The sequence below is a fragment of the Haemorhous mexicanus genome, chromosome 11 (assembly GCF_027477595.1).
Source record: "Haemorhous mexicanus isolate bHaeMex1 chromosome 11, bHaeMex1.pri, whole genome shotgun sequence".
NCBI classification, from domain to species: Eukaryota; Metazoa; Chordata; class Aves; order Passeriformes; family Fringillidae; genus Haemorhous; species Haemorhous mexicanus.
In genome coordinates this window covers 14,315,319-14,336,037 of record NC_082351.1, presented here as the reverse complement: position 1 = coordinate 14,336,037, position 20,719 = coordinate 14,315,319, and the positions used below count along the sequence as shown (strand labels likewise).

At 41.9% G+C, this 20,719-nt stretch overlaps 1 protein-coding gene across 1 annotated transcript in view; it reads right to left on the bottom strand.

Annotated features, from left to right (window-relative positions):
• LOC132332352 (netrin-4-like) overlaps window positions 1–20,719 on the bottom strand; it is a 44,988-nt gene that overhangs the window by 5,516 nt on the left and 18,753 nt on the right. Inside the window, exons 3-5 of the mRNA XM_059856557.1 lie at window positions 19,692–19,955; window positions 7,801–7,927; window positions 7,359–7,547 (exon numbers count right to left, since the gene is read on the bottom strand). Of these exons, the coding sequence (XP_059712540.1) occupies window positions 7,359–7,547; window positions 7,801–7,927; window positions 19,692–19,955 (580 nt within the window). The remainder of the gene's footprint in view (window positions 1–7,358; window positions 7,548–7,800; window positions 7,928–19,691; window positions 19,956–20,719) is intronic.

The window sequence follows — 20,719 nt, the reverse complement described above, 5'->3', positions numbered from 1 at the left end:
TTTTGCATTTCAGCCTACATTCGCCTTTTTTTTTCTTTTTAATTTGTTAGACAAAGCAGAACAAGAACAACTGTGAGCATTTGTGTATGAGAGTCAGCTCTTCCCTAATATACAAATCATGACCACACAGGGTTTTCAAGTGATACCAGAAAGCCTCCTCTATGTGTTTACTTTTAAAGGGGCTTGAAGGTAGTTCACTTTAAAAGTGTTTTACAGAAAATTTCACTAGCAAGGACAAAGGAAAGATTTATAGCTATTGCCTACATTGCCTATCCTGTAAACACAGAGATCACAAAACTGCTGTTTCCTCTGGGGAAGATGCAGATTATACAGGTGGTTCAGATGACCTGAAACATATTTTCAATTTCTGCCTCGAAAGAGTGCACAAATTTCCTTCAGTTCCTTTCTAAAGTGCTAAACATCACACCATGCAGTACTGTATGTGCTTAAAGAAGCTGATAATTTTTTGTTTTTTACAAATGCATGAGCAGATTTTTTTCAAGGAAGGTTAACAGAATGGGAGAAGACCTCTAAACTAGATGTATTTTACATGTAACTGAAGGAAAAAGGAGGAAAAACCTTGGAATCTTTAAAATACTGTTGCCAGTTTCACACCAGCCTAGCAACTCAAGGCGTTTTGGCAGGAAAACAGATAGTGACAGCCCCTGTGGGCATCTCTTCCTGCAGACAATAAATTGTCATAATCCCACACCACTGGTACATTCCTGATGTGACAGCATCAGGGAGGGATACACAGAGAGGTACAAGCCAGCACAGTTGACTCCTCTCCATCAGGGCAGAACCTGTCTGGGATGGCCAAGCCTCGTGCCAGCAGCTCTCCAGAAGTAAAATACAAGCAGTAAACAAACCCACTCTGATGTTCAGACAAGTTTGATCAAAATGAGAACAGAGCTGAACTCCAGACCTTCATATTTCAGCTCTCTTTTGTATTAAGAAAGCAGCATGCCCTGACTTACTTGTAGCAGACTGAGAAGGTAATGCATCACTACTTCATCCATCTGGAAGAGGGCAGAAATAAAATCTTGTAGCTAAGGCCTGCTTTTACAGAGATTTTTCAGTTAAATGTTGGACACCCAAGGTGTTTAGATAGCTTGGATCAGAGGCCAGCCTTTTTGGATGCTTATTTGAACCAAACATGATCTCCAAAGCTTTTGAAGTTTGCCCATCATTGTTTCTGATCAAACTACTTTTCTTCATGAGCTCACAGATAAGAGACTAAATGAACACTCTGATCCCACACATCACTTTCCAAGGGGAAAGGGGCAAATATAGGACTAAAGGAAATTTAAAATGCAACAGGGACAGATTCACTTTCATCTGCAACCTCATATTTGAAACTCAGGAAAATACCTTTTGAAAACAGTACGAGAAGGGTGAGCAATTTTGTTTAAAGGGCATTTCACTTATGATCTGCTTACCATATAGTTATTTTTTCCCCCAATGCCCTGTGTTCTTTATGCCAATAATTTCAATAATATTATGATACTGCTGTGGATGGATCTGGGCCCATTTTGCTCAGGGGACTCTAGCACAACAGCCTAGGGACAGAAGAGCCACGTGCTGCCATGGGCAATGTGCTGGGCACAATGGGCGGGCTGGCGCAGGGCAGCAGCCTCGCCTGCTCACCACAAAGCAGCCTCGACTTTGGGAGCAAACCCAGGGCTTGTGCTGTCACTTCTGGAGAGCAGGTGGAACACTGAAGTGCTCATTAGCCCTGACAGGTTCAAAGGAAGGTCTGATTTTTTGCTGCTAAACTGGATTTCACCCCCCACCCCATTTTTGCAGGGCTGACTACATCACCCTAAAAAAGAGACTCTTAGTTTGTCAGTCACTGAAAACAAAGGATGTCATAGATTTGGAGATAAGGACGGGAAACACCCTTCCTTCATTGCAGACAGGTTTGAGACATGAGGAGTAAGAGCTTGCCAACATCAGGATCACTTGATTCCAGGATGGTTTTCACTGTAATATTACTGTATGTAGGATCTGCCTGTGGAGTTTTCACTTAAAATGCCTTAAATTTCTGCAACTTCTGGGTCTGTCTTAATCCCTCTTATTTCTATTTTTGGGTTTCATCAGTGAGAGTCACTTAGCATATGGGTAACTCACATCATTAGACTACCCTATCCCCAGCTGAGACTGGAACCTGATTCAGGAAGATGAGAACTTCTCCTACCCTATTCCTCAGGGAAAACGTTACAGCACAGTGACTGAAAGCACTGGTGAAAGCTGATGAGGAAGCAGAAAACAAAAGTGCCTTTTTTATTTTGAGGCTACAGTTCAGTAAAAATAATGTTCCCAGATGAACTGTGGGACATATTCTCCAGTTAGAAACTGGGACAGCTTCTGGTGCATCAGAAAGCAAGCTGAATCAGTTCATGTACAACACTTTCAGATGAGTTATACAAGTGGCTTGCAAACTCTTTACTCAGTCTGTGTTTATTTAGCATTTCAGCTTGGGTGGGTACATTGTCTGGCTTCCAGAGTATTATGGCCAAAATCCCAGTTGTGATCTAAGGTAACTCCTAAAATAAGAGCCCACATGTCACATGCTGAAGGGGCAGCTGTGGATGACTGGGTTTTTATCTGTTTAACAGTACCATGGATTTGCAAATAAACCTCACTATTAAAGAAACATAAAAGCAAGTTTCCAAAGCCTTACCCTTTAACATTTTCCAGTATTTACAACCCTTTCCCACTGATTTTTGCTTCTTCTCTCTTGGCAAACCCTCATTTTCTCTCCATCCACCACCCCGTCTAACAAAACAGCAGCCAATGTGACAACGGCCTTGTTTGTCAAAGGCACCATCCATTATGTTAGGGACAGTGTGCAGACAATCCTGGCTCAGAGCTGGGCACTTTATTTTGGTTCTCCCTTTGACAGTAGCATAGTGAAAAGCAGAATTTTACTTTAGAGCTGCCTATTGGTCACAGAGTGTCAAGAACATCCTCTAGCCTCTGAGTCTCACTCCCATACCAAGTATTTGTCAGACACTACTGTAAAAGGGAGGAGACAAGAAATAATGAAAAATGAATAATTCATACTGCAATCCCCACTCAAGTCCCTAATAAATCTGTCTGCCCTCAGCACAGCTGTCTTCCCCGTGTAATTAGACACAGATGTAAAATATAATATTGTTTGTAACAACATGGTCCCAGCTTACAGGAGAATACCAGGTGCTCCAAGTAAGTCAATGGCCTATGAGGTATCTTGTCAAACTTTCATCTAATAATACTGCATAAGCTATAGCTGTGAGGAGACTGGCTATTTGATTTTAAAAAAAACAGGCAAAATAAAAAAATCAGTTTTTGAGTCTGAAATATATACATGTGCATCTTGGGAGTATATGATCAAATCAGTGTGATTTTTAGAGCATGTCAGGTGTGGGGATTGACTCTGCCAATGATGTATCTTAAATGAAGGAAATAAGATAGCTCTGTGTGTGGTCAGGGCTGATTAAGACAGACGTTGAACCAAGATGTGATGGGGCCTTTGTGATATTAGAATTAAAAGTTCACTCCCTCTGCTGCTCAGAAGTAAAAGGATGAGAAGCAGACCCTTTCAGACCATGTGTGTGTGCATGTGCATCTGGGCACATTTTAATTTTCTAGCCTTGTTCTTTGAGTAAAAAAGCTTGTTTTCCTGGAGACCCTTTTTAATGGGTCTACATGCCTGCATTACTTTTAAGCTAAGCAAAGGGTGAGTACAAAAGATGGTGCCATTTCAGAAGGATCCCTTAAGCCTTGGAATAAGCCACAGGAAAGAGCCAAGGATACAGCAGCTTTTCTAACCATTGGTTAGGAAACAATTAGGCTTTTGAGTCAAAGCTCTCATACAAGTCTATATACAAACTACTTAATCCTGTGTTGTCACCCCCAATAACAGGCAGGTGTGTGCCTTGCTCAGGGACTCTTTTCATGCCCTTTTTTCTTTTTAATATAGATCTAAGCAGTGTCCAAACAAGGCTCTGCCCATGACCCTGCTCTCATTCATCCCAGCTGATAGGAACAGGAGAAGCAAAGGGATCAGAGGCAGGCTACCTCTGCAGACAAAAAAGAATAGCAGATTCACAATTCCATATCAAATTTCAGTAGGTTTTTTTTTTCTGAGGGAATGTCTTTGCAGTCTCACACTGGAGGGTCAGCTAAGGGTGGTTTAGATAGTGCCAGAAGATCCAATTGTTATACAACTTTTTTTTTTTTCAGAGCAGATTAAGAGGGAATGCTATTCATTATTATGACTAATGCTTAAAGACTGTTTCTGGGTCTGAGCAGTGTCCTGTTAACTTTCTGGGAGCCTGAGGGGGATGTCACAGCTGACCCTAGACTTTGCTCTGGATGGCAGAGCACTCTTCAAGCGTGCTTTCTCAAAGGGATTAGCACAGCATTTCATTCAGCTTTTTCATCAGACTTCCTTTCCCAGCTCAGTATCTACTGTACACAAGAGTTTTCATCTCCCATTGAAGGTTTATTTTCCCTCTAAGCTCAAAATGGGAAGATGGGCACTAGGTTGCTCTCACCAAAACCATCCGTTCAGTCTGCTGTTTGCAGTTTATTACTGCTTTTCAACACTTGCTCATTTCATTTAGTGTTGTTAGTCTGGCACTGTTTGCATGAATTTCTCAAAGTGAGATGATGCCCTGGAATTGGTATACTTAAATCCTAAAAAGCATGGTAATCCAGAAGTGGCAGCTCTTCAATTTATAATCAGCAGGCTGAGGTATGACAAAAATCTATTTGGTGGTCTCATTGTCTAATATATTAGCAATGCTCAAAGTAGAAACTTTTTCTACTGAGAAACCAGAGTTGGTTTTAGGGTCACACAGCCTGAACAACTTAGACCACACCAGATGAGGTTTACTGGCAATCCAACCTAAAGTATAGAGAAGAGGGCCTCTATCCTGCAGGAGGCTTTGCAGTTTAATGTTAGCTGATGATGGTCCTGGAAGAAAAACCTTCCCTCTCTCAAACTGTGTCTGTTCTAACCAAAGCCTGTCTCCACTGGTGTTTCTGGTTTTTCTGATAATTTTCTGGTAATAGCCAAAGTAGTGAAGTGTTCCCCGAAAACTCTCTGCAGAGGTGCACTGTAACACAAAGTGCACACTTACACACTGCCTGCAGTCCTCATGGAAAAGTGTTTGGGCATCAGGTCTTCCATTGTACAAAGTGCTACCTATTATGGGAATTGGTCAAATCTTATTGTGGGAATTCTCTTTTTTTCCTTAAATTAAAGGGAAAAGGCCCAGATTAACCACCTCCTTCCCAGTTTTCTCTGAAGTCTGTAGTTATATCCAGAGTTCCTCCTATTCCCACAGGGGTACAAGCATCATGCACACAGCTGCTGTAAAAGCCAAGTGAGCTGCAGTGCCCTTTCCTTATATCTTGATATGGCAAGAATTCATGAATGCCTTTACACCCTGAGAAAGGACCCATTGACATGAAACATTCACAGACAGGGTCGTGCTTACCTCTGCTGCTGAATCAAACCCATTAAATTCATCTCAGCTAAGAGAAACTCAAGTGCAGGCTAGTGATCCAGAGTACCTCTTAAGGAAATAGATATGCTTTAGAGGGCAACTCAGTCCATCTGTTTCAGGCATCTACCTTAGATTGCAATAAATAATTCCCCTGAGGTCCCTCTGTTTCTCCACTGACAGAACAAGGAGCCTAGAAAAGACATATAACTTTCAGTGACTAAAGCAGGATGGCAGCTCTCTAGGCCTGAGCATGCAACTCAGAGTGGAGACAATTGCACTTGGGGGCCTTCTGCTGGCAGCAGCACCTTCCCAGCTGAAAAGAACATTGTTGTGCTTGACTGGCACAACAGGAATAAGGCTCTTTCAACAAGGTAAATTTCTGAACAGCTTTTCTCTTGCTATGCAAAGTATTGGCAGGGGTTACTGAGAGACCTGTAACCAGACCAGACAGGAGAGGCAGGCGTAGAGTCAAGGTCTGATTTCATCTAGACAAACAGTTCTAGGGTTTCCAGACAGATAGGCTGTATTTTCAAACAATGTTTTTTCCTCTTTGCTACTCTCCAGTGCTCCTTGATTTTAGCAGTTATCTAGTATTACACGTGATGCTGGTTACTGCACCATCTCCCTGCTGCTCAGTGCAAGAGTTCACACACCGACTCTTTCAGGTGCTATGAGACTGAGGGCTAATCTTCTGGCATAACAGTTTGTTCTCATTACAATATTTCCCTGTAACAAATCTTCTCAGAGTAGAAACAGAACTAGACAGGGGCCGCCATAGAACACTACAGGATACAGGGTGAGCCAGATAAGCTCACCCTCTGCCCTCTCTGCTGATCCATGTTCTGTGATGAACATTGTGAAAATCAGAAGAAAAAGTTGTGTGGAAGCAGTCTGCTGTCACCAAGTTCCAGTGGGAAGAAGGCAAAAGAGCAGAAACATTGGATATGTTGGGCTCAGAAAGTTTAAGTAATGCCACAGGACTCACAATCCTAGGGAGAGGATGTTTAAGAGGAATCGTGTTGAAAAACATTAAAAGGGCCAGAAAAGCTTCAAAAGCTCATTATGTCAGTGGGCAAGAGGTCAGACAGCAGGGGATGAAGTTCTCTATGCTGGAACTGATGTCTGAGCTATGGGGAAGGAAAATTATCCAAAGGGAAAAAAAGAAATTAAGTATATTGCTGGAAATAGCAACCTCTCAACAGATGTGAGGTAGAATCAGACATGTGAAGCCTGGCAGGATACTCAGGAAACATTTACTTTAAGTGAGGGAGATTTGGGCTGTTTGCCAGACTGGCTGGGTGCAAACTATCTTGATCCAAAGGTTGTACATCCTCTGTGTGCAGCCATGAGTACCACTGTGCCAGAGACACACCCTAACACATTCTGCTGAAGTGTTAATGATGTAATTAATTTGGGCAGAGCTCCTCATAACAGCTGTAGAGTCTGGAATAAGTCTGAGTTCTGATGTATTTGTTTCCAAGTGAATTTGCACAGTTCCAGGCCTCCTGTATCTTCTGCATCCATTAGAAGTATTCATGTGCATAGATACTGCACAAACAAATGGAATTTAACAATAGCTTGCACATAGGCTCACACAGTCTTGAGAGGTACAGAACAAAACTCCAGGTAAATAAAATGTGCCTCAAGAGGAAAGGACCCATATTAATTTAAAACCAAACACAAGAAGAATGTACTTTTCCCCAGGAGGCAATGCATTTGAAGAACTGAATCAGTTATCACAAAAAAAGTGTCATAACATGGGGACAAAGAGACACAAAAAATCAAGATGATCGCCTTTGATCAAAACGCCCTGTAGTTTAGCAAAAGCATTTTTCCACCTTGTGTAAGGTGGTCACTTACGTTTGCAGACGTCTGGAGAAGACAGGGGCTTCCCTCTGTCTCTGTAAAAGCCAGGTTTGCACCTCTGGCACCGGTGTCCCTCCGTGTTGTGCTGGCAGTTGTCACAGACCCCCCCAGTGCGCTTCCCCGAGGCCAGCCACACGCTCAGCTCAAAGTGGCAGCTCTCGGCGTGGTTGTGGCAGCGACACTCTGGTGGGGACAGGAGAATGCCCTTCAGGCTTTTACAACAGGCACAGTAATCATGGGAGCATTTTCCAAACCAACCTGGCAGTATTTTAAACCCTGCTAGAACCTGGAACATGACGCGGTGTAGCAACATGAAAATTCCACTTCCCAATAGCCCCAGTGCAGAAGAATGACCTGTACACTGAAGTTCTCCATCAGTGACCAGCAATTTATCCCCAGTTTCTGTAAAGGCACTCTGTAAACTCCTTCCACTTACTTCTGCATTCATTTGGTGCCCCTGTTTTCCCATCTCCTGGTTTCCAAGGCTGGTCGTTGTAGAGTGGAGCACATTTCTCACAGTGGTCCCCTGCCGTGTTGTGTCTGCACACACACTTCCCATGGACCTGCCAGGGAAAAGAGAGCACAGTCCAATGGCTACAGGAGCAGGTGGAGTCCCCAGCAGCCTCATGAGGAGCTGGGACTTCTGCACAATTCCCACACAGCTGCCTGGCTCTCTTAGGAAACCCACAGATCTTGAAGCTAAAACATGCAGCTCTCTCTTTTCACAGTTATTAATGATGTAGGATTTTTCCTGTATCTTACAAAATGCACATAGCAACAATTCAATTCCCAGTTGGCTAATTAACTACTACATTGATGAACAACCTGTAGACTAAATTTGGTGAGCTAACAGGTCTTATTTTGATTTACAAGTTCAGGGAAAGATCATGCAAAGAGTATCAAATATACTCTGGGCTAGAAGAGCCAAGTCACAGGAGAGCACAGGCTAACAGAGGATGCTGGACTCTGTCTTATTTGACATTAACACTGATCTGGAAGAGAGCATAAATATTGGGAAGTGAAATCACCATGAATTATGAAATTTTAAATTGTTAGATGAATGAGGAAATAGCCGTGGACATCCTAGCACAGTTAAAAATGTAGCAAAAATATTAAAAATGGCAAAATACCAATCAGAAAATACCACAGAAAAGTGGGAGAGCTTTGAGCCATTCTATGAGGATATTTTAACTTAGGTACAATAGGCACCAGTCTGACAACTTACATATGACTATATATAAATTAGATTAGTAGGAAAAAACCAGTCAAATTTTGGGCTATGGAACTTAGAGCACTGTGACTATAAGAGGACAAAAAATTGTACCTACAATGCTGTGCTCAGTTATGAACATCTTATTACTAGATAAATTAGGAATTAGAAGATGTTCAACAAAAATGAGCAAAAGCTGCCTGAAGAAGGGGGTTGAAATACATAAACCCATCTGAGCTAGAAAACAATACATAGTATTTGATGGGCAAATAAAGTGCAAAAAGTCTTGACTAAGACTGGCTGAATAGCTCTCTCTGTGACTATTTACTTGAGAAATTACTCGAAGAAAGAACTTGCTTCCTTTGTACTTACCTACCTTCACTGGAACACAGTAATGATTTTTAGTCATGGAAATACTCAAATACATATCCAGTTTGGAAGCAGGTATTCACACTAGAAACCAAACCTTGCAAACTGAGCTAGTCCAGCCTTTAAAGAAAAAGTTACCCTTGAAACTACCTCTGTTCTCAAGTAATTTTACACACCAGGAATAAAGCAGCCACTTCCACAATAAACTGAGATTTGGTGCACAAGAATCTGTAATATTAGCACATATCTAAGAACAGCCATACAGAAGGGTTTTTATGTTGTTGCTGGGTTTTGATTGTTTGTTTCTTTTTTTAATAAATAAATAGTATTCCAATATCTGTTTACAATGCCTCAGGGAATTCACAGATTAATTTTTTGGAGGAAATATCAAGCATAGGGTGTGAGAAAAAGGAAAGGGTGGTACCATAAGTCGTGTTCTGCATTTATCACAGGAGCAGCTGCTATTATGCCAGGAGACCCTGGTACTAGAGCAGGAAATCCACTGAAATAAAGGGTTAGACCCCTGTCCCTCTGTGGGCTGTTGAGGATCCTGAGCTCAGCACAGCTCCGCCTCACTGCTCATAAAAAAATAGTCTGAAATTTCATTTTGACCGAGGTGTGAATTAACTTTATTCCTTCAACCCCACCATCAACATGAGTTAGGTTTTCACGGTCTGTGCCGAAAGGCAGGCTCTCCCTGCAGCCCCGCTCCCCACCTGACGGAGCAGGTAGCTCGGGATCAGCAGAGCCGCCTTCAAACGAGCAGCAGCGCGGATGCGCTCCCCTGCCCCCAGACTCATGTGCCTGCAGCAATGCTCTCTCCGCTGCCCTGGGTTCTGATGGTCCCCGAGCAGAGAAGGGGCAGCAGGCAGAGGAGCTGATGCCACGGCCCCTCCACGGCCAGCTGGCAGCGCCGCCGCCTCCTCCCGGCGCGCTGAGCGCGGCCGCGGCTCGGTCCCAGCCTCTCCCGCCTCGCTCGGAAACTCGTCCGCGTTCAAGGCATGAACGGCATGACAAACGACAGAGAAAAAGGCAAAAATACTAAAAATACTACTACAAGGGGCGTTGTGCTTTTCTCTTTTTGGGTTTGACACTTGAGGCTATAAGTTCAGTTCTGTGGTCGCAGGGGCTGCTCTTCAGAAGGCAGAGAACAGAGAAAAGGCAAAATGGACCTGACCCAGAACTATGGATTTGCAGATCTCCAAACTTCAGACTCCACCTGAACTTCACAGCTTATTCTAAAATGGATCAGAACAAAATCCTAGATCTCTTCACTTTCTTGAAATGTATTTCTATGTAAAATCTGCAAGTTAGCCCATTTTATTGTTTAGAAATACATGCAATACCCTGAGTACAGAAGACTGTATTCATTAGATTAAAAACTTATATGAAAAGTGCTGAGACCATGCAGCTGGGAAATGATAGAATTAAACCATGCAATCTTGTTTTAGCCTTGAATGACATGATCAAATATTCATTATTCCACAGGAGCCTGTGCTTACAGCGCAGGGCACAGATGGTGTGAACACTCATGAACAATTATTCAGAAAAATAAACAGGAAAATTCAGTGAGAGGAAAAGAAAGGTCGAGTTATTCTTAGGAAAGTAGATGTGCCAGTTTGCTCATTGCCTACTGGTTTGTTTGAACTGTAGTTTGGGGCATGTTGTGAGCAGGACAGAGGCAGAGAAGAGGCTTCCTACCTGTGATCCCTACTATGGAACAGCTCCCAAACCCACGTGGAAGGATGACTGGCTCTCCTGCTGGCTGTCTGCTTGGCTTTTCAGCCCTTTTGTCTAAGCCATTGGGCAGGCACAGGGAAACATGGATGCTGGCATGGAGCTTCTTTTAGAAAGTGTTACATTTGGGTATGGCAAAGATAATTGACTGGCATTAGTGCAAAGGTAAAGCAAAAAGAAAGAGAAAGTAGTCCACCATGTGTATCAAGGAATATTTTTTCCATGGAGAGTAATCTTAGCATTCATAGGTGAAACAGCTACAGAAGAGAGTGAAACATAAGGGACAATGAATTACAGAAGGGATTTGGATAAGAAAAGAGAACAGAGAGGAACAGCTCACACTGAATACACAAGAAAAATGAATAATGAATGTAAGTGGCCATCACAGAAAGATTGGCTAATGCAGAAAAAGCTGAGCTGTGGAAGAGACCTGTAACATTTAAGTGTAAGATGAAGTAAGGTTAGCTGAGGTGTCTGTGAGTAATGAGACAATTTGCTCTGTTAGAGAGGAAGAGATAGGAGAGGCAGCCAGAGGCTAAAGTCCAGGAAGGAGCAAGAAGGAAATACAGGAAACTGTGAGATAAAATAGGAAATGGGATACTGCTAAAAGACAGGAGAATATGAGAGTCACATTCAACACCAGTACAAGGAGAACAGGTGTGACCCTGAGTGGTTATTCACTGCTAAAATAAATCTGCATTTCTCTCACCAAAGTGGGGCCAAAAAGCTGGAAAACTGCACTCTCTACCAAATGCAAGATTTCAGGATGCCTTGGGTCACAAATATCATACCAGGGAAGAGAAGATAATCAGACAAGTACAGATCCAGGGGAACTATGCTGACACCTTTCTATGCCCTTGAAAGCAGAGTCAGATTTTCATGGAGATAGTGATGATTAATAAGAGGAGTGTCAGGAAGCAACACAACAAGGAGCAGTTGCCCTTTAAGGGCCAAAGAGCTACAAGCTGAGGTTTACATCAGCAAAGGCTGGGCCCTTACTGAGGGGCACCATCCCAAGCACTGTGGGCAGAGCAGGGAGCTGGCACCACAGAAACAAAAAGGAAAGGGACTGGGATAATTCGGGAGCAGCAAGACACAGGCCAAGAAAGACACAACATGGATGCAAAGTCCATTCAGAGGCCAGAATGAGAGAGCAGCTACAGTATGGGCCAGGGAAGGGTGCAGGAGAAAGGTACAAACCTGAGCAGAGCCCCAACACCCCTCCAGGAGGTTGGGCCAGAGGCAGGGGTGCAAACAAGCAGCAAGAGCCCACGGCTGAGCTTAAATAGGACCCAAAGCCAATGGACAGAGAGCACGGGTGAGGGGCCCAGGTGGGGCTGGTCAGGGCTGGTAAAGTTCTATTAGTGCCTGCAGGACAATAATAACAACACTTTGATTTTAACTGGATTATTGTCTTTGGAATCTTTAGGATATCTAACTACAAAGAAGCACCTGACGTAAGAGATACTTCAGTCTTCTTCATCTGGAGCTGGCAATCCAGGTGGAGGATGTTTGAAAGCAAGGTATGACAACAGAGGCAAGATTCATGCCACCAGTTAGGAAAAAAAAGCAAGTTTTTAGCTAAAGCCTGAGTAGTTTATGACACTGATTTATATGAATGCATATAAATATATTAGTACAGCAGATGAAAAATGAAGATCCAGGGGATTTCTGTATCACCTCTATATTTCACTTTGTCCTTTTGTTCCATAGGTAACACTTCATCACTTGACATATCCTGATCCTTAGGTACAAAATTGTTTAGGCCTATACGACCTTCTCCACTGTGCTCATTGCTGCAATATTTGAGTACTTTGGAAACATTATGAAATTTATTTTTATGACACCTCCCTTCATCTGCTTTTCCTCCTTATTCTGATAACTGTCTTGTCTCTGAGGCTCTTTCCCGTTCACTGCATTGAGAGTTCAGTTGCTCTCACAAATTTTTTTGAAACTGGATGGTGTCTTCCAAAGTTGTTGTGGGGAATGCATTTGAGAAAAAGATGCAGGCAGGCAGACTGTGATTGTATAAATCCCCCCATTTCATAATACTAGTCTGAAGCCCCATGTGCATCCCCTGGAATAGTTTGTGTTCTTGCACTTCTGTTCTCCAAGTGTATTTAGCTGGGGTTGCTCCTGTCACTAATGCAAGCTGTCAGCTTTGAAAGATGAAAACTGCTGCTTTAAATGCTGATATTCTGGCTTCCTCATACTTCAAGCTTTCTAATCAATTTTGCAAAGTGTAGACATTTACAAACTGGCATACCTGAATTTAGAGGATATTATTAGTCCAGGAAAGGAAGACAAATGTTTTGCTATACTCAGTCACCATCACATTGGCTTTAATGGCCATGTGAAAGTGAGTTCTGCTTTTGTGTTTTGGTATAGCAGCTGTGTTCTCAGACTGTGGCTTCATGATCTAAACTTTTTTTGGACAATCTCAATTTGAGACATTTCCTTGCTATTTCTTTCTATGCTATCACTTACATCATGCCCTGATTTATGTATAAACTGGGCTGTAAAACCAAACCATGTTTGGAAAAAAGCTAAACCGAGGGGGTTTTTTCCCTTGGCACTAGTATTTTTAATCTGGATTAATTCCCTCATCTGTCTCACAGTACAGTCATGCTGTTACAAGTCTGGTGTTGCTGCCAAAGGCTTTGATTTGTACATCAACCACCTGAGCAGCTTTGGATCAGGACATAGAGGAGGTTACAGCTTTGTGCATTTTAATGCCAGGATGATCAGTTCCAACCATTTAGCTTGACCTGCTATAGTCAGCCATGAGTTTCATCCAGTAGTTCTTCCATTGAGCTCTGTAACTTCTGAGGGATTCATAGCACATAGTGTAGAAATTTATCCTGTTTTCATACAATGTTTCCAAGAAATTACATGATAATTCATCATCTTTGCACAAAGCTTCTTCACCTGAATTCTGATTCACAGCTGAGAAAGTGAGAGAAAATTTTCCACCTCTTTCTCCTGCAGTTTTAAAAATTTTTTAAACTCTGTTCACCTTTGTATAATACCTGAAGCCTCCTGCTTTTTCTCTGCCCATTTAGTTTCTTTACCTATTTTCCTTTCATTAAACATTGTGGTTGTTGCTTTTTCTCCTGGGCTTCTCTCAGTCTATTTGGGGGCTTTTTTCCTGAATGAAGGTTAAATTTGGAGCCTTTCCAGGTCAGAGCAACTGTTGCTGATTCAGAAAAAATGTTTGCCTTTGGACTTTGTATTCACTCTATAATGTCACCAGAGAAATTTGGGGTACTGCAGTTTGCAATGAATGCAGATGCTATCCCTTACCTGCTTGTAGTGAATTGGCTCTTCTTGGGTCATTTTGCATGGTTAAATGAAACAGTGTTTGCTGTTCTGCTTTGTTTCTCTTACAGTTTAAATGGGCTCTGTGGTCCCTCCAAATGAAAAGACATATCCATGCAGGTTTTTAAAAAAATCCTAGATTATCAAGTCCTAAGGAGAGCATGTACAACTTATAAGAGGCCAAACTAAAAATTGCCTTCAACTTTTTCAAAGTTGCAAAGAGAAAGTGTGATCTGGGAGGAAGTCCCAGATTACAGTGCCTGCTGTGGGCAGATGGGCAGTTCAAATTCCTGCTCTAATCAGGAAGGAGAAAAGCCATTATATTCCTCTGTCACTTGCTGATTTCTGGTACAAGGGCTAGTACATGTATATGTCAGAAAAACACTACACACATGGGTATTTTCTGAAGCAACTCAGTTTCTGGCTCATACTTGGTGGCTTTGGTAAATTAAGTTTGCAGGAACTTGACAGGGAGAAGTAGAGCTGGGACACCTGTGGCAGGGCCACCTGAGCCCATGTAGGTTTTGATCTTCACAGTGAGTGAGTCAATGAGCTGCTGCCAGTCCCAAATTCACTGAAGTGGTGATGGTGGAGAAAAACCAGTGATAGTGTTCAGCTGAATATTTAGACTGACATCCCCAGGAGCTTTTTGAACAGTAACAAGATAATGGTACTCAGCCTGTAACAGTTTCAAAGCACAGCTCTACCTTCTGCCTGAATTCACCTCCTTCAGTTCGTATTTCATTCTGCTTGCTTATTGTCTTCTTTCTGAATTCTGCCTTGATTGTTATTGATACTGGGGACAAGCTGTCCTCTTATTTTTGCCTGCAATGCCAGTATTAATCTGCAAAAAGCTGCACACAATGAATGGCTGTCAGGCTGAAATGCAGCATCTGAGTTACAGTAGGTCACCAGCTCTGGGTGAGTATCTTAAGAATGGAGGAAGAAGAAAGGGGAATGAGACTCAGTATTTAAATATTGAGTGCCTGAATCACAGAGTAATGAGTAAAAACCACTGTTCAGATGTCCTGAAAGTGAGTGGCATCTCTTGCATCTCTGAGTTCTGGGCACAGCTGGAATCAGATAATGCGAAAACTTGGCTAGGGATTTTGAATAGAACTGCACAAGGTATCTGAAGAGGAAGTAGATAATATTTACAAGGGTTACAACAGTCTGGTCACCTAGAGGACTGATGTAAAAAAGCAAGTTTTACCTTATGTAACCCCCATTATGCCAAACAAGGAATCCTACTTAGAACCAGATCCTGTTCCCTTTGAAGTAAGGGGAAAACTTTCCATTTGCTTCGTTGTGGAGGATCAGGCCCACAGGGAGTCTAGTTTGTCTCTGTAAACAGGATAAAGAAGCAAAAGAAACATCCGAGGCCACTTGTAAGAATTTCCTGGCACTGTAGGTACCAATAATTAACAAGTTAAAAAAACCCCAAACCCTAATGCTTTCTACAAAAACATTTTCATCCACATTTGCTTTCCTCTTTCTGAACTTACTTCTCATGAGCTAGAAAGAGAATTGTGAAATGTCTGGCAAACAAAAAGGACTTTGGTCTAGATTCTGTGTTCTGTCCATGTGCACTTTCTGCTTTGTAAACTTTGTTCTGGGAGCATCTCTGGACTCACCTAAAATGGGCCATCAAAGCAGATCCTAAACCTGGCAGCTCAAAATAATGTGTAGAGACACACATAATTTTGTACATCCTGCAGTGTCAATACCTTGGGCAGGATTGTGTTCTGTTGCATCCAGCCATAGAACAAGGCTAGATGCATTAGCTGCCTGGATCCTGGCAGTTGTTTCATTTGTAACGGCATGTTAATAACCCCCATTAATAAAAATGAAAAAAAAAGAGCTGGGAAACAATTTGTAAGAGTTTGAAAAATGCAGGCTGTGATATTCAGAAAGGAGAATTTTGCCATTAGCTGCCATACAAAGCTATGGAAGTTGGGTGAGGAATGACATCTCTGTGTCTCCTTTTATTTTTCCGATCTGAGGAAAGCTAAATAGAAACCAAGAAAACATTACTGTCAATAGCAACAGACCTCAAACTCAAGACATGTTTATCCTGAAGTTTCTTGCCTATTTACAGCTCCCATCTTGATATCTCAAAGTTTTCCTTCTATCCAACAAGATATTCTCAGTAGTTGTACAGGAAATGTCATCTAGATAAATTGTGTTGAGGGGGGTGCATGGCTTGTTTAAAAAAACAAAAAAAGCCCCACAAAAAAAGTAAGTATTACTGTTTTGCTCCAAAATAAGAAGTCAGAGAATATTTTCATTGGATCCTATGCGCCTATTTTGGATCTCACTGTATTTTCACAAACTTATGACCAGAAGTATGCATGAAACTCTGTAGGATTTCAAAATATGAGGAATGATGCACCATTTGGACGTTGGGTTTACAGTCTGCAGTTTTCTCATATCCATTTGTTGCTATGACACTGTGGCATCTGTGACATTGCTTCTCATGGAGCTGCATTTCTTATTGGCAGCCTCAGTGGAGAAGCCAGAAGCTGAGAGGGTTGCCATGACTGAAGTGACACATCCACAGATAAACTGATCATTGATAGATTATCCAACAGCTGTAGCTCATCCGGTCCCTCCAAAATGGTGTTGAAAAATATCGGTTCAACAGTATTAAGAAAGTTGCTTTAATTTTCTCCATTATCTACCTTCCATGTAGTATCAGTTTAGCAGCATTAGGAATATTACAAATGGAAGAGATTGCTGTCAGAATAGGAAGAGCAGACTTGCAATTGAACACAATAATGCATTTGCTAGGACCCATGTGCAGAACGATCTCAGATTTTGGTCCTATCCCATATCAAACAATTACAGTTGTATTCTACATGAAATTGTTTTTGTCTTTGTTAACTACAGAAGATAAATACATCATAGGAGGACTGAACAATTAAGAGGCTGAAACTCATATTACTTAAGACTTTCTGGGGAGGTCTTTATTTTTTTGCAGCATTTTACTTAATTACCTAACAGCAACACAGGAAACAAAGCCGCTCTGCCTTCAATCTGTGGATGAAATAACATCATCCACAATAAAAACTGTGTGTCCTGGGACTTGTTCTGCCCGTGTGTACCTTAAATATTAGATGTGGCCTGTGGATTGAATTGGATTATTTCTGGATGTGCAGTGTTTGTAACATCCTTTCCACACCCTGTTTTATGTGGGTCACCATTACCATGTGACTGAAAGCAGAGCACCTTTCCTCTGCCAAGAAATTGCAAAATGGCAAAGATTTTTTTGCAGTGTGGGTTGGCTGATGGGAGCTGTATCATTGGTGTTGAACCCTCAACAACAAAAGCTTTTTCCTCCTGCTTGTAGGCAAGGAGATTGCTGTATTTCAAGCCAAAAAGTTATACACTTACATAAACTCCCTCATGCCAGCTGTGTAAACCAAACCTTGAGATCTGGACCTATGGGAACTCTCCCCTCACCACTACAATATCATTATTGGTAAATATTAGATAAACTACAAAAGGATCCAGGGACCTGGATCTTCCAGGAGTGGGTTTTCTCTTGTGTTTGAGAAAGGCTTGAGTTGTAATGTCTAAAGTACAGAAAAGATGAATACAGGAGCATGATCATCTTTACTCCAGGCTTGTCATCTGGGAGTAGAATTTTAAATTTTTACCCCCTAAGGTTTCACACTTCTCTGGTTAGTACAAAAATAGAACCTAAGGAAGGATATGAAGAGAACCTTCCAATCATATCAACAGCCCATTTTGGGCATTGGGGAAGAGGAGACAAAGAGGAATCACCTTAATTTGCAGCAGAGATTATTTAGGCAGGCACTAAAAAAGAGCTTTCAAAATGTTAGAACTGGAACAACTACTGAAGGTTTGAATGTTCTTTGTCAGGAAAATCTCACTCAACAAGCATTCCCTAGTGGGTTGTTCAGGTGTGCTTGATCACACCTTTCTGTGAGGACACAGACCAGCCCACTTGTGGTCTTTTCCAGGCCTCCTCTAGCATTCTAGAGACAGTTAAAACTACAGAAAGCTTTTCTTATTTTTTTGCCCAGCTGTGTTTGAATTCTTGCTTAGACAAAGACTTGATAATATCTGTGAGAATCATGTGCTGCATCCACCCTCTGTCTCCTGGGACATGAGTCACTCGTGGAGTGCATTTCATCCAAACTATTTCACCTTCTGCCCTGTGAAGTCATAGATGGCACAAAAAGATTCTATTCCCTTGTGACCAGTGGGAAAAATATCCAGTCATAGTTTACAGTGGTTATGCCAGTAACACACACAATATTGTGTTTTCCCTTTCTGATGGGCAGAATGTTTTTTTTCTACCAGCTGCATTCACTTAGTGTGTTATTCATCTATTTCATTTCTCTATGTGTCCATTTAACAGTTTGCAGTAAGGACCATCCACTCTCTAAACAGCTTTTCTCCACACAGTTATGATTTAAGTGGGTCTATATTATTTGAATCTGATAGTATCACATAGTATAGCTGAATCTTGGATTTGTACCACAGATGGAACAGATTCAGAAATTATTTGAAAGTCATGCAGTCCTAATTATCTTACAATATCTACCTCTGAACCTAGGTAAGTTGAAAGGAAGACAAGGAATACACATTCCAAAATAACTTTAACCAAAATGTCAAGTGTACCATGTATCTAAAGGGACAGAAATTATATTATGATGTTTATCTTGAGTCTCCTATGTCAGAGTGCACTGGGGGCTAGAGTTTTAAGGGTTATTTGGGTTTTCAAAACCCAATACAGAGACAGAGACTTCTGGATCCAGGGGAGATACTGACTAGTTTAAAGTGGCTTGAATTCCATCTCTGATGTATGTGTGTAGATGTACCTGGATATTTGATTAGATTAAATCTCCCCGTGATTGTTATTACAGTTCTCTACACAATGCTTGCAGCTAAATCAAAAAGGTGTCATCAGTCAATTCCTCCGAATTTCAGTGTCTGAGAGTGCATTCAAACACAAGTCCTCTTGTGCACATCTAGAGTCAAATGCAGATAAAAGACTGAACAGGGAAGGGACACTCCAAGTACTACAGAATAATTTTACTACAAGGTTTGGCTTTAAAAAAAAATTCCAACTTATTTTTAGATGCATGGATAAAAGAGTGGGAGAGCAGAAGTTATTTTCACATCCTGAACGTTGCTGTCTATGTTGTGAAAGTATCAGAAGGTTGAAAGCCTAAAAGTGATGGCTGAAACCCTAAGTATGACAGAACTGCTCATGTCACACAGACTCAGAAAATCGGAGATCTGATGCTGAAATTCTGCTCAGGGCAGACTTTGTAGCAGCGTCCCTGGAAGATATTAGTTCAGATCAGTGCAGGCATATAAGTAGGAGATTTCACTCACTATATTTGGGGTTGGATCCCTGTTCCAATTACAAAGACCCCTTTCAATTTATAGGTATCTTGAGGATCATGGTTTTTAGCAATTTACTTGGGTTTAAGAGTTCCAGAGTTTTTAGCAACTATTATACATTAAACTGTAGAAAGGAGTATAGGAAATATTTTCCCAGAGTGGTGTAGTTTTCACTAATGTGGATTGACTATGCTGCCCTGTTTTTGGATAGGCTTAGGGAGGCTGGGACAGGGTCACACATGAAATATACATTTAGGCTGAGGCAGCAGAAGCAAGTAGCAAGTCTAGTAAGCTGATAAATGTCTGGAACTCACCATGTTCTCCATGACTCCTGTCCTGTTGGCAAGCTCACATTCCTCTGCATGCCCATTGCAAAAGCAGCTTCCCCGGATGATCAGGTCATAAATAGCATAGTGGGCAAATCTTTGGGGTTTCTCTACCAATCCTGAGCCATGGCAGGGACATTCCTGTCTTTTTAACAAAAGCAGGCGGAGGTTGGTGAGCTTCAGGAGATCCTGAGCCTCAGGACTGTAAGGGTCTTCGATCTTGTTGGCCGGACTTAAGGCACGATAAATCACCTGAAAGAGACAAAGATCACATCCCAGAGCTGACAACAGTGCTCTGCATACACAGCTAATACCCCAAGTGATCTTTAGGAAAAAGCAGAAAGCCCTCACTTCTTGCAGTACAGGCAATATATCAAGGACAAGAGAAATCTACTTCCTTGTGTTTCTGAGCCCAGTGACAGTAGTGTCACTCAGAGAAACCCAAGGTTCATTGGCATAAATGCAGTGTTAATGGCATCCCAATCTCTGGAAGCATTTTAGGAGCGTGACTTTAGCATGAGTTCTAGAGTCAGGTAAACAAAGGCACTAAGGGCATCTGTGAAAGAAATGGAAACTGTGATCAGACTTTTTTCCTAGGTCACTTGGACTATGGTGGAAACACAGCTTAGTTTAGGGCAAGTGAACACTGAGGGAGCCCTGCCTGTGCACAAAGCCAGGTGGTTTATTACTGAGAAGCAGCTACAGAGCAGTGAGTTCACAGGACACGAGGTGCTTGGTTCCTGCTGGCTATGTGCAGGTTGTTACTCTTTTGTCACAGCATTTCTGCTGTTTGATAATTCTCAGAGCAGCAACAGCTGGGCTTTGAGCATCACAGTTCTAATTTGGCGTTTAACAGTGACTGTTGTATTTTAGCTCTCCAGCACTCTACCCTTCTCTGTCTCTTGTGGTGTGCTTGTTTCTGTTGCTTTTGAGAGAGGCTGATAATGGAGGGCTGCACCACAGTCCTGGCCAGAGAACTGTTAGCACTGTTTCCAGGCTTAGATGTGCTAACTCCA